At 48.8% G+C, this 13,302-nt stretch overlaps 1 protein-coding gene across 2 annotated transcripts in view; it reads right to left on the bottom strand.

Annotated features, from left to right (window-relative positions):
- Positions 1 to 13,302, bottom strand: part of RNPS1 (RNA binding protein with serine rich domain 1) — a 76,950-nt gene that overhangs the window by 29,166 nt on the left and 34,482 nt on the right. The window contains exon 2 of one of the 2 annotated variants that reach the window (XM_063935000.1): positions 4,582 to 4,813. In XM_063935000.1, the coding sequence (XP_063791070.1) occupies positions 4,582 to 4,658 (77 nt within the window). In that variant the 5' untranslated portion in view covers positions 4,659 to 4,813. Of the gene's footprint in view, positions 1 to 4,581; positions 4,822 to 13,302 lie in introns of those variants that run through there. The other variant, XM_063935001.1, reaches the window with a different exon arrangement.

A 13,302-nucleotide genomic window follows, 5' to 3' on the forward strand; every position in this document is an offset into this window, starting at 1 on the left:
GACAACTAGATCCGAAGACACATACCTGACAAAAACGTGCTTTGATGATTATACAGGCAGTTCCCGAATCACCACAAGCCATTAGATGGACATGTAATTCCACAACTGCTACATACACACATCGCATAATACCAGCTGGTTATGGACACAGATAAAAAGCTCAGGTTCCCCCCCCCCACATAAACTCAGGCTGCAATGACAACAGCCAGCACACACAAAGCAGCAGAGAGGGGGATAAGGATAATAATGTAATACACTCTCAGGGTGTGTACACACGATGAGATATTTTCTTTTGATTTTGACTATATAGCCAAAATCGCTAGAAAAGTTAGTGCAGATCATAAGGTGAAAGTCACCTTGAGATCCAGATTCAATCCCGATGCGCGGTCCCGCCAGGTCAGCATCGCAAGAAAAGATAGACTGTGCAGGCAAGTCAATCCTTGCTAGATCGTTGTACTATCTAGTTCATCTCACATGTCAATGACATCTCACATAAGCCAAAATCGTAAGCACACATAGGGGTCTATTCAATTCGGCAACAGATGAATAGCGCCGGGAATTAGCTCCAGACGCTATTCAATTCAGCTAAAGTTAAGTCGCCAAATGCCCGTTCTCACCGACTTAACAGGTAGTTTTGTTGGGAGAACGAGCATTCTCTGACTTAACTACCCGCGACGATGCTGATTCCCACCAGAATCAGCCTCGCGGCAGCACTTTTGACGGTTTTCTTCTCTCACCCCCCGCGGGAGAGAGAAGAATTCCCGAAAATTGCTGGTAACTAGTAGCTGATTTGAATAGCGGCGGGAGCTAATTCCCGGCGCTATTCATCTGTTGCCGAATTGAATCGACCCCATAGTCCATATCTCAAGAAAAGTTAGTCAAAATCTGTGCTATCTGGGCTCCGGGGAGTTCAAGGGAAATCGCAAGTAAAAATCGGGCATAGCAAGGATCTCACCGTGTGTACACCCCCCCAGCACGCTGATGTGCTCACAGCTAATTACCCAGGGGCTACTAAGAACATACACAAAATGCGATCACACCTAACATTTACTGTGGTGCTCTCAAAACTATATACACACACACACACACACACACACACACACACTACCGTGCAAAAGTTTGGAGTCACCCAAACAATTTCGTGATTTACATGAAAACAGACTATCAAATGAGTTCCATCAAACTTTGCTTTCGGCGAAGAATGCTCCTTTTGCAGCAATTACAGCATTGCAGACCTTTGGCATTCTTGCTGTTAATTTGTTGAGGTAATCTGAAGAAATTTCACCCCACGCTTCCTGAAGTACCTCCCACAAGTTGGATTGGCTTGATGGGCACTTCTTGCGTACCATACGGTCAAGCTGCTCCCACAACAGCTCAATGGGGTTGAGATCTGGTGACTGCGCTTGCCACTCCATTACAGACAGAATACCAGCTGCCCGCTTCTCCTCTAAATAGTTCTTGCATAATTTGGAGGTGTGCTTTGGGTCACTGTCCTGTTGGAGGAAGAAATTGGCTCCAATCAAGTGCTGGCAACAGGGTATGGCATGGCGTTGCAAAATGGAGTGATAGCCTACATTATTCAAAATCCCTTTTACCTTGTACAAATCTCCCATTTTACCAGCACCAAAGCAGCCCCAGACCACCACATTACCTCCACCATGCTTGACAGATGGCGTCAGGTAGTCTTCCAGCATCTTTTCACTTGTTCTGCGTCTCACAATTGTTCTTCTGTGTGATCCAAACACCTCAAACTTCGATTCATCTGTCCATAACACTTTTTTCCAATCTTCCGCTGTCCAATGTCGTTGTTCTTTTGCCCATATTAATCTTTTCCTTTTATTGGCCAGTCTCAGATATGGCTGTCTTTGCCACTCTGCCTAGAAGGCCAGCATCTCGGAGACGCCTCATCACTGTAAACGTTAACACTGGCGTTTTGCGGGTACCATTTAATGAAGCTGCCAGTTGAGGACTTGTGAGGCGTCTATTTCTCAAACTAGAGACTCTAATGTACTTGTCTTCTTGCTCAGTTGTGCACCGGGGCCTCCCACTTCTCTTTCTACTCTGGTTAGAACCTGTTTGTACTGTTTCCGGAAAGGAGTAGTACACACCGTTGTAGGAAATGTTCAGTTTCTTGGCAATTTCTAGCATGGAAAAGCCTTCATTTCAAAGAACAAGAATAGACTGTCGAGTTTCACATGGAAGTTCTCTTTATCTTGCCATTGTGAGAGTATAATCAAACCCACAAATAGGATGCTCCAGATACTCAACTAGCTCAAAAGAAGGCCAGGTTTATAGCTTCTTTAACGAGTAAACCCATTTTGAGCTGTGCTAACATCATTTTACAAGGGGTGGTCTTCGGTATGCCGACTGTCGGGATCCCGGCGCACAGTATACCAGCGCCGGAATCCCGATAGCCAACACTTTCTCCCTCGTGGGGGTCCACGACTCCCGGGAGAATAAAATAGCGTGTCGGTATGCCGGCGGTCGGGCTCCCGGCGCCGGTATGCTGTTCGCCGGGAGCCTGGCCGCCGGCATACCTTACTACACCCTTTCTCAAGGCTTTTCTAATCATCCATTAGTCTTCTAACGCGATTAGCAAACACAATGTACCATTAGAACACTGGAGTGATGGTTGCTGGAAATGGGCTTCCATACACCTATGTAGATATTCCATTAAAAACCAGACATTTGCAGCTAGTATAGACATTTATCACATTAACAATGTATAGAGTATTTCTGATTAATATGTTATTTTCGTTGAAAAAAAACCCCAGTGCTTTTCTTGCAAAAATAAGGAAATTGTCTGGGTGACCCCAAACTTTTGAACGGTAGTGTGCGTGAGATTTTTATATATATTTTTATTTTATTTTTTATTTTTTTTACTTTTCATATTCAATGGGTGAGCTTCAAATGATATATCACGCCCAATTTCCTTTCTAAAATGATCTCTGTTATCGCACCTATTGCGCCCATAGTAATCAGGTTTAGCGGTGTTAAGGGTTGGGTGCCTCCCTACTCCAGGGGTAGCGAGCTGAAATCATGATACAACGTCCCTGAGGGCAGAAACAGAATGGGTGTGGAAAGGGGTGAAAAGAATTGAATCCCGCCCTATCTTTATCAGGGGTACACTCACCAGTACTTGTAGCATAAACATTTTCTTTATTGAAGCTTCTTAGTTGATAGCCTTCAATAAAGATGATTTTTTTGGGCTGCAATTACAGACACCCCAGGATACTGTTTACCTACTGTGGGTGCGGACACTATCTGGATCATATAACGTTATCCAGACACACAGGGATACAGGTGGATAAATGTATATTAGCTATAGAATTTTTATATATACACACACATAATGCACAGAGATAGGATGCCTGGCAGGGACATGAGCCCCCACAGACAAGGACACAGCTGTTACCAGAATACTGTGTAAAGGGACACTGGGGATAATATAAAAAAAAAAAAAATATATATATATATATATATATATATATATATATATATATATATATATATATATATATATATATATATATATATATATATATATATATACACACATACATACACACATACATACACACACACAGGCCTAAGAAAAATACTGTATGAGGGGCCACTGGGGATTAGTGTGTGTGCACACAGCTACGAGGAACTGTATAAAATAAATGTATATCACACAAACATGCATACATAGTTAGCCTGACAGGGACATGTAATACCCCTTTCACATCGCACAAATAACCCGGTACCGACACGGCATATTGCCGTGTCGAACCGGGTCAGTGTGCGATGTGAAAGCACACTGGGCGATTTAGCGGGTCGCCTGACCCTGTAAATCAACCCGGTAAAAAAGAAGGGTTTTACCCGGGTTGATTACCGGGTCAGGTGCGGTGTGAATGGGAGCCGTGTCGATGCGACACGGTTCCCATTCACAAGATAGGGAGAGGCGGCGCTGGAGATGAGCTCATCTCCCGACGCCGCCTCCACCCCTGCTGCTGCGGCCTCCGTTGTCATGGCAACCGACCCGGTATATTGCCGGGTCGGGAAGCCTGCAACGGAGCGCAAATGCCGGATCCCACCCGGTAAGTACACGTTTGTCTTACCGGGTAGGACCCGGCATTTGCGGTGTGAATGCAGCATAAGGGAGTCACACACTGAGTGAGAGCACACAGCTGTAACCAGAGTATACTGTATGAGGGGACAGTGGGGTGTGTGAATAAATTACACACACTATATATATATATATATATATATATATATATATATATATATATATATATATATATAATCTCACAGTTAGACTGACTGACATGCACAGGTAAGCGAGTCACACACTGAGAGCCCTAGCTGTAACCAGAGTATACCGTATGAAGGGACACTGGGGGCGGCCATCTTCCCCCCCAGTAAGCCGCCTGTACGCCGGGCTACGGCCTAGCTCTGGCATCACACCGTAAGCCTCAATTTCATACCTTAGCAACAAAGCCAGACACCACCCCGGGCAGCACCACCCCCGCCACAGCCACCCACCCCCGGGCACACAGAGGGGCGGCAGGATGGAAACGGATGGCGCCGGACACTTACATCTTCCCGGCCTTGCGCTGCCGCTCTCTCCTCAGATCGGATACACCGTCGCGCTCGCTCTGACGCGGGGCCGCCATCCTGCTGCCTGGCACAGCCCTGGGCGCGCTGGGGGTGACGTCTTACGGCAAGGGGGCGGGGTTATAGAGGATACTCAGCAGCCAGGCGGCCGCGGTGTCAACCGGGGGGGAAGGGGTTACTGGCTCCCGGCAGCCTCCGCTGCTTCCGCCTTCTCCTGTAAACAAAACAAAGACTGTGTTATCATGGCTGCTGCAGGGGCGGCTGGTAAGTAGCGTAACGTGTCACACATGTCCTGCACACACACCTGACAGGGGGAACCAAAAGTTCCAGCATGCCCTGCAATGCCTTTCCTTCAGGGGAACTGCTGGAACTCCCCACAACTGCTTCAGAACCTCATCTGTCACAAAGGTCTGTGTCCTGATGTCTGTGTATTAGGAGGAGGGGAGAGGTCAGCGTGTCCTGATGTCTGTGCATTAGGAGGAGGGGAGAGGTCAGTGTGTCCTGATGTCTGTGTATTAGGAGGAGGGGAGAGGTCAGTGTCCTGATGTCTGTGTATTAGGAGGAGGGGAGAGGTCAGTGTCCTGATGTCTGTGTATTAGGAGGAGGGGAGAGGTCAGTGTGTACTGATGTCTGTGTATTAGGAGGAGGGGAGAGGTCAGTGTCCTGATGTCTGTGTATTAGGCAAAGGGGAGAGGTCAGTGTCCTGATGCCTGTGTATTATTATTAGGAGGAGGGGAGAGGTCAGTGTGTCCTGATGTCTGTGTATTAGGAGGAGGGGAGAGGTCAGCGTGTCCTGATGTCTGTGCATTAGGAGGAGGGGAGAGGTCAGTGTGTCCTGATGTCTGTGTATTAGGAGGAGGGGAGAGGTCAGTGTGTCCTGATGTCTGTGTATTAGGAGGAGGGGAGAGGTCAGCGTGTCCAGATGTCTGTGTATTAGGAGGGGAGAGGTCAGTGTCCTGATGTCTGTGTATTAGGAGGAGGGGAGAGGTCAGTGTCCTGATGTCTGTGTATTAGGAGGAGGGGAGAGGTCAGTGTGTACTGATGTCTGTGTATTAGGAGGAGGGGAGAGGTCAGTGTCCTGATGTCTGTGTATTAGGCAAAGGGGAGAGGTCAGTGTCCTGATGCCTGTGTATTATTATTAGGAGGAGGGGAGAGGTCAGTGTGTCCTGATGTCTGTGTATTAGGAGGAGGGGAGAGGTCAGTGTCCTGGTGTCTGTGTATCAGGAGGAGGGGAGAAGTCAGTGTCCTGATGTCTGTATTAGGAGGAGGGGAGAGGTCAGTGTCCTGATGTCTGTGTATTAGGAGGAGGGGAGAGGTCAGTGTCCTGATGTCTGTGTATTAGGAGGAGGGGAGAGGTCAGTGTGTCCTGATGTCTGTGTATTAGGAGGAGGGGAGAGGTCAGCGTGTCCTGATGTCTGTGTATTAGGAGGAGGGAAAGGTCAGTGTCCTGATGTCTGTGTGGGCAAAGGGGAGTGGTCAGTGTCCTGATGTCTGTGTATTAGGAGGAGGGGAAAGGTCAGCGTGTCCTGTATCTGTGTATTAGGAGGAGGGGAGAGGTCAGTGTGTACTGATGACTGTGTATTAGGAGGAGGGGAGAGGTCAATGTGTCCTGATGGCTGTGTATTAGGAGGAGGGGAGAGGTCAGTGTCCTGATGTCTGTGTATTAGGCAAAGGGGAGAGGTCAGTGTCCTGATGTCTGTGTATTAGGAGGAGGGGAGAGGTCAGTGTCCTGATGTCTGTGTATTAGGAGGAGGGGAGAGGTCAGTGTGTCCTGATGTCTGTGTATTAGGAGGAGGGGAGAGGTCAGTGTGTCCTGATGTCTGTGTATTAGGAGGGGGAGAGGTCAGTGTGTCCTGATGCCTGTGTATTAGGAGGAGGGTAGAGGTCAGTGTGTCCTGATGACTGTTTATTAGGAGGAGGGGAGAGGTCAGTGTATCCTGATGACTGTGTATTAGGAGGAGGGTAGAGGTCAGTGTCCTGATGTCTGTGTATTAGGAGGAGGGGAGAGGTCAGTGTGTCCTGATGCCTGTGTATTAGGAGGAGGGGAGAGGTCAGCGTGTCCTGATGTCTGTTTGTTAGGAGGAGGAGGGGAGAGGTCAGTGTGTCCTGATGTCTGTGTATTAGGAGGGGAGAGGTCAGTGTGTCCTGATGTCTGTGTATTAGGAGGAGGGGAGAGGTCAGTGTGTCCTGATGCCTGTGTATTAGGAGGAGGGTAGAGGTCAGTGTGTCCTGATGACTGTGTATTTGGAGGAGGGGAGAGGTCAGTGTATCCTGATGACTGTGTATTAGGAGGAGTGGAGAGGTCAGTGTCCTGATGCCTGTGTATTAGGAGGAGGGTAGAGGTCAGCGTGTCCTGATGTCTGTGTATTAGGAGGAGGGGAAAGGTCAGTGTGTCCTTATGTCTGTGTATTAGGAGGAGGGGAGAGGTCAATGTCCTAATGTCTGTGTATTAGGAGTAGGGGAAAGGTCAGCGTGTCCTGATGTCTGTTTGTTAGGAGAAGGGGAGAGGTCAATGTATCCTGATGACTGTGTATCAGGAGGAGGAGAGAGGTCAGTGTGTCCTGGTATCTGTATATTAGGAAGAGGGGAGCAGTTTGTGTTCTTGCGTATTAGGAGAAAGTAAGACGTTTGGATCTGAGAGGAGGTAAAGACTGCACAGTACGTGACCTACGGTATCTGACATAAGTGAACACATTATATGTGGGAGAGGTGATTTCTGATTGGTTGTTTACTCCTGCTATTATTCAGAAATGAATATTCAGTGCTCATTGGATTTTCATTTCAAATTTGCATTTCCCTGAAACCATTGAATAAGCTGACATTGGAGCACATTGAAGAAAAGTTATGTAAATAAAATAAAAGCTCTCCTGGTTCGCGTGGCTGCTATGGGGAGGAGGTAAGAGGGTTCCCCAGACGGGACCCGCCATTAAATCGCGTTCCGTCTGCGACCTGGGGAGACTGGTCGTGGCGCTGGCGTGGACACTGTTGCTGGGCAGGGACCCCACTAGACGACCGGGGCGTCTGAGTACAGGTCGGGTGTACTAGCACCCCATTTAATAAGGCTCACTGTACCCAGGGTGGATGTCCAGCATAGGGGAGATGGCGCTTGACCTGTAGCCCTCCCCCGGCCCATGGGGCCATCTCCTCGCAAATTTCCCACCATGGAGCTGCCTCACACTTTCCCTCACTCCCTGACTGAGACGCTGAGCGCCATCTTCTGAGCATAGCTGCGACTGGTCTCCGGGGCTGCAGGGCAAGGTCTCCCTTATAAAGCCGCCTGTATACAGCGCTGAGACTTTACAGACATGTCTTTCTACAGACAGCGTTAGTTGAAAAAGAGAGTACTGTTACCAGAATATACTGTACGAGTATGCGGATATATCCTCCGGTCACTGATTACTAGTCCAGTGCCGCTTTATTGTGATAATAATGTCTGCGTTGCCTGTGACTGTGTGTGCCTGTATCTGCTGTGTGGTTTCACTCTCCGTGATTCCCAGATATAACTGTACCTATATTCTGTACCTTGAGGCACAAGGTGTGTCTAGGTCTCCAATATAGTGCTACACAGTATTTATCCAATACGAATATTCTACTGTGTACTCAGTCACATAGGGTTAATCGTACGAACTTCCTCTGTTGTTGCATTCGTATCATAATGTCTAACAGAAAGGGCAGTAAGTCTATGGACGCACCTGCAGAGTATGCTCCAAGGATTTACCAGAGGGGGAAGTTTTGTATGATGGTCTGTGTACTTACACACACCCCCTAGTCAGTCTACAGCTTCTGTGCCTACTCAGGAGCCACCCTGGGCTGCATTCACAAACCTACTAGGTACTCTGGTAGAACTCCTTACGCCTGTGCCACTACCGCCACAAATTGTCCCTATGGTTAATCCGCCTTGGGCGGAAAATTTATCTAACCAGCTGCAGCAAATAAATCAGTCTTTGGTTAGGCAAAAATCCACCCCAGGTCATTCCCGTGTCTCTGGGTCATCTAAGCGGGCTGCTTCCTCCTCACAATCCACATACCTCTTTGATGTTTCATCTGAAGAGGAGGGGGAGCATACGGTCCTGTCAGACACTGAATCTGGTGTTACTGATGAGGATTCTCCCTTGCAGATTGATGTCCCTGCCCTAGTTGTTGCTATTAAACAAATCTCTGATGAGGATTCCACTTCTGTGGCATAGAAAACTGATATGTTTAAATGGCAGAAAGTGGTTAAAACGGTTACCCCATTCTGACCATTTAGTGGACATCAGACGGGAACCCTGGTCTACTCCAGGGAATGAATTCCCTCTGCCTAACCAAGCCTTAGCGCGCTATCCTCTCCCTGCAGATTTATGTAACAAGTGGCAAAATCTCGTGGTGTCGTCCACTCTGCCTGTCACCACTGACACATCACTGAAGGAACCGACAGATAAGCGTGTGGAGGGATGCCTGAAGTGTATTTACTCCATGACAGGTGCTGTACATAGGCCCACTATTGCTGCTTCTTGGGCAGCAAAAGTTATTGAAGCATGGGTTCCGGCATCAGAGGATGAGCTGCCCGAGGATATCTCCGACAATGCCAGACAATACCTGTCTCACATTACCACCACCGCCTATTACATTCAGGAGGCGACCTCTGAGGCGGGTGTGTTGGCAGCAAAGGCGTCGACTACGTCTGTCCTGGTATTCTGTGGTTGAGGTCATGGAAGGTGGGCCTAGGCTCCAAAAAGACCTTGGAGGTTCTCCCCTTTACTGGGGACATTTTGTTTGGGGAATAATAAAATTGTGTCTGAATTAGCAGCTGCTAAGACTGCCTTCCTCACAAATATTAATCCTTCTGCACAGTAGGCAAAAGGTACCACCTTTCATTCCTTTCGTCCTCAAGGGAAAGCAAAAGGTCAGGCATACCCGAGACAATCTTGTGCTCCCAAAACCACTAAGCCCAAGGCGAAACAATCCTGGGCGGCCCGTCAGCCTACTTCTAAACAAGACAAGCCTGCTGCATGATGGGGCGGGCCTCCCCCTGGGGGACCCCAGGGTGGGAGACCGACTTCTACAGTTCGCCCAGGTCTGGTTAAAGACCACTTCAGATGCATAGGAGCTGGAAGTTGTCTCTCACGGGTACACTGTCTTTCAAGAGACGTCCCTCTCGCCAGTTTTGCACCACGGTTCTACCTTCTGACCCGTTAGAGGCGCAAGCTTTGCAAACGATTGTCAGTTCTCTCCTGAGTACAGGAATGGTAGTGCCGGTACCTCAGTCTCAGAGATAGAGGTTATTACTCGACCCTGTTTCTAGTGCCGAATCCCAAAGGGTCCTTCCGACCTGTACCTCAAATCTCTGAAAAAGTTTGTGAGAGTGTCCAGGTTTTGTATGGAAACACTGCTCTCAATCGTACTGGCTATGGAACCCGGAGACTATATGGTATCCCTGGATATACAGGGATACCATATATACACCTATTGCCATGTCGCATCAGCAGTTTCTGCAGTTTGGTATTGGCAACCTCCACTATCAATTCCAGGCTCTGCCATTTGGACTGGCTACGGCTCCTCGGATCTTCACCAAGGTTATGGCCGTGATGACGGCCCATCTCCGTCATCAGGGTGTCAGAATCCTTCCGTATCTGGACAACCTGCTGATTCTGGCAAATTCCCACGTTGTCCTCCTCAGTCATCTGCAAGTGACGGTACCTTTCCTTCAAGCCCACGGGTGGTTTATCAATTGGAAGAAGTCCTCGCTGGCCCCAGTTCAGAGCATGGTGCGCATGGGGGCACTCCTAGACACACACAGTCGGCGACTGTTTCTGTCTACATAAAAGTCATGAAGCTTCAGGACAGGATAAGATGCTTCCTTGTCGCTCCAGAGTGTTGATACACTTGGCGAAGCAAGTACTTGGCCTGATGGTGTCGGCATTCGACATGTTGGCGTACGCTCAATTTCATTCCCGCCCTCTACATAGGTTAATCCTTTCCAAGTGGGATGGCCTACCTCATCTGATCAGATCTCACATGATCACTTTGACTCCGGAGGTTCATCTGTCGCTGACCTGGTGGCTACAGGACCAGCAATTAAGATGGGTCCGTACCTTCTGGATCACTGATTGGGTCCTGCTGACAACAGATGCCAGTCTGAGGGGATGGGGTGCGGTGTTGGAGCAACACTCTTTTCAGGGTCGCTGGACCAAGGAGGAATCATTCCTCCCAATAAACATTCTGGAGCTGAGGGCGGTGTTCAATGCATTATCTCTCGCCCTACCTCTGGTACAGAACAGGCCTGTTCAAGTATGGTCAGACAATGCCACCATGGTGGCAATGATGGAAGTGTCAAAAATCCTTAGTTGGGTGGAACGCCATCTGCCAGCAATATCGGCAGTGTTCATTCCGGGCGTCCTGAACTGGGAAGCGGACTTCCTCAGTCGCCAGGACATGCACACCGGAGAGTGGAGTCTTCAGCCTGAAGTCTTTCAACTCCTAGTGGACAGGTGTGGGCCTACGAGATGTAGACCTGATGGCGTCTCGACACAATTACAAGGTTCCGGTCTTCGGATCACGGACCAGGGATCCTCAGGCAGCGTTTGTGGATGCTCTGGCAATTCCATGGAACTTTCGGCTGCCCTACGTGTTCCCTCCAGTGTCTCTCCTGCCCAGGGTCTTACGGAAGTTCAAACAAGAAGGAGGATCGCTGCTTCTAATCGCTCCAGCGCGGCCCAGAGGGCATTGGTTCTCAGACCTGCAGGGTCTGTTGACGGGACGTCCCCATCTACTTCCTCAGCGGCCAGACCTCCTCGTACAGGGCCCTTGCGTCTACCCAGACCTCGCCAGACTGGCTTGGATGGTGTGGCTCTTGAAGCATCGCACCTGAGGGCCAAAGTTCTGAGGCGGTTATCCAGACTATATTGAAAGCCTGCAAACCGGCCTCTGGCCGGATTTATTACAGGGTTTGGAATTCTTAATTTACCTGGTGTGCTGATAAGAATTATGATGTCTCTAGGTTCAGAACTTTCAGAATTCTGGCTCTTCTGTAACAAGGCCTTGACTTAAGTCTAGGCCTGGCCTCCCTCAACGATCACATATCTGCCTTGTCGGTATGGTTTCAGAGGAAAATTGCGTCTATACCTGACGTTCATACTTTCACTCAGCGTGTCCTTTGGATTCAGCCTCCCTATGTCTCTCGTGTGGCTCCATGGGATCTGACTGTTGTACTGAATGCCCTTCAGGAGTCTCCAATTGAACCTCTTGAGTCGGTGGACCTTAAATGGCTCACAACCAAGGTCCTGTTCTTGCTGGCTATTGCTTCTGCAAGACGGGTGTTGGACTTAGGCGTCCTGTTGTCCTGTCGTCCACCCTTTCTGATATTTGACTGTGACCGGGCAGTTCTAAGAACTCGACCGGGTTATTTACTTAAGGTGGTGTCATCTTTTCACCTTAACCAAGAGATTGTGGACCTTTATCTCTTCGGACTTGTCTTCCAAAGAGCGGTCTTTGGATGCGGTAAGGGCTCTCCGTATATATGTGGAGAGGACTGCCTCCATCAGGAGGTCTGATACCCTTTTTGTCCTGTTTGGTTTCCACAAACGTGGCTGGCCTGCGAACAAGCAAACCTTGGCCAGATGGATTAGAATGGTGATTGCACAAGCTTATGCACAGTCTGGACTCCCAGCTCCTGCTGCTATTAAAGCCCATTCTACTCGGTCTGTTGGACCTTCTTGGGCGGCTCGCCGTGGTGCATCCGCAGAACAATTGTTCAAGGTGGCTACGTAATCCTCCGTGAACACGCATCTATGCCTTTGATACCTTCGCCTCCCAGGATGCTTCCTTTGGACGCCGGATTCTCACATCCGCTAAGGCTCATCCCCTCCCTTGAGGAACTGCTTTAGGACATCCCCGATGTTTCCCTGTGCAAACCAATGTACCCCGCTGCAGAAAAGGAATGTTATGGTAGACCTATCATGGGTAACACTCTTTCTGCAAGGTACATTGTGTTCCATAGGGCTCCCACCCTGACGCACCTAACTTCTTTGGGTTTGTATGGCATTAGCCGCTGGTACCTTCTCCTGTTGTGAGAATGTGGTTCTATGGGGGTAATTCCAAGTTGATCGCAGCAGGAATTTTGTTAGCAGTTGGGCAAAACCATGTGCACTGCAGGGGAGGCAGATTTAACATGTGCGGAGAGAGTTAGATTTAGGTGTGGTGTGTTCAATCTGCAATCTAATTTGCAGTGTAAAAATAAAGCAGCCAGTATTTACCCTGCACAGAAACAAAATAACCCACCCAAATCTAACTCTTTCTGCACATGTTATATCTGCCTCCCCTGCAGTGCACATGGTTTTGCCCAACTGCTAACAAAATTCCTGCTGCGATCAACTTGGAATTACCCCCTATGTGACTAACATCTGCCTTCTCTCTTGCCTGCTCCTGCATTGGAGTGGTTAACGAAACTGAGCTCTCAGTGCCTGGAGGCGGGGTTATAGAGGAGGCCCCAATGCATCCTGGGACAGCCTAAAGCTTTAGCCTGTTGGTGTCTCTGGATCAAGATCCACTCTACACCCCGATGTTTCCCTGAGGGAACCCAATGTACCTCGCAGAAAGAGTGTTAACCATGGTAAGTCTACCATAACACTCCTTTTGTGACATAGCCCTAATTTGGAGATGGGCAAAATGTAGAGGAAAACTGTAGCCAAAGTTTTTAAATCAATGAGCCAATGTCCACAGCCC

The sequence above is a fragment of the Pseudophryne corroboree genome, chromosome 7 (assembly GCF_028390025.1).
Source record: "Pseudophryne corroboree isolate aPseCor3 chromosome 7, aPseCor3.hap2, whole genome shotgun sequence".
In the NCBI taxonomy this organism is placed as follows: Eukaryota; Metazoa; Chordata; class Amphibia; order Anura; family Myobatrachidae; genus Pseudophryne; species Pseudophryne corroboree.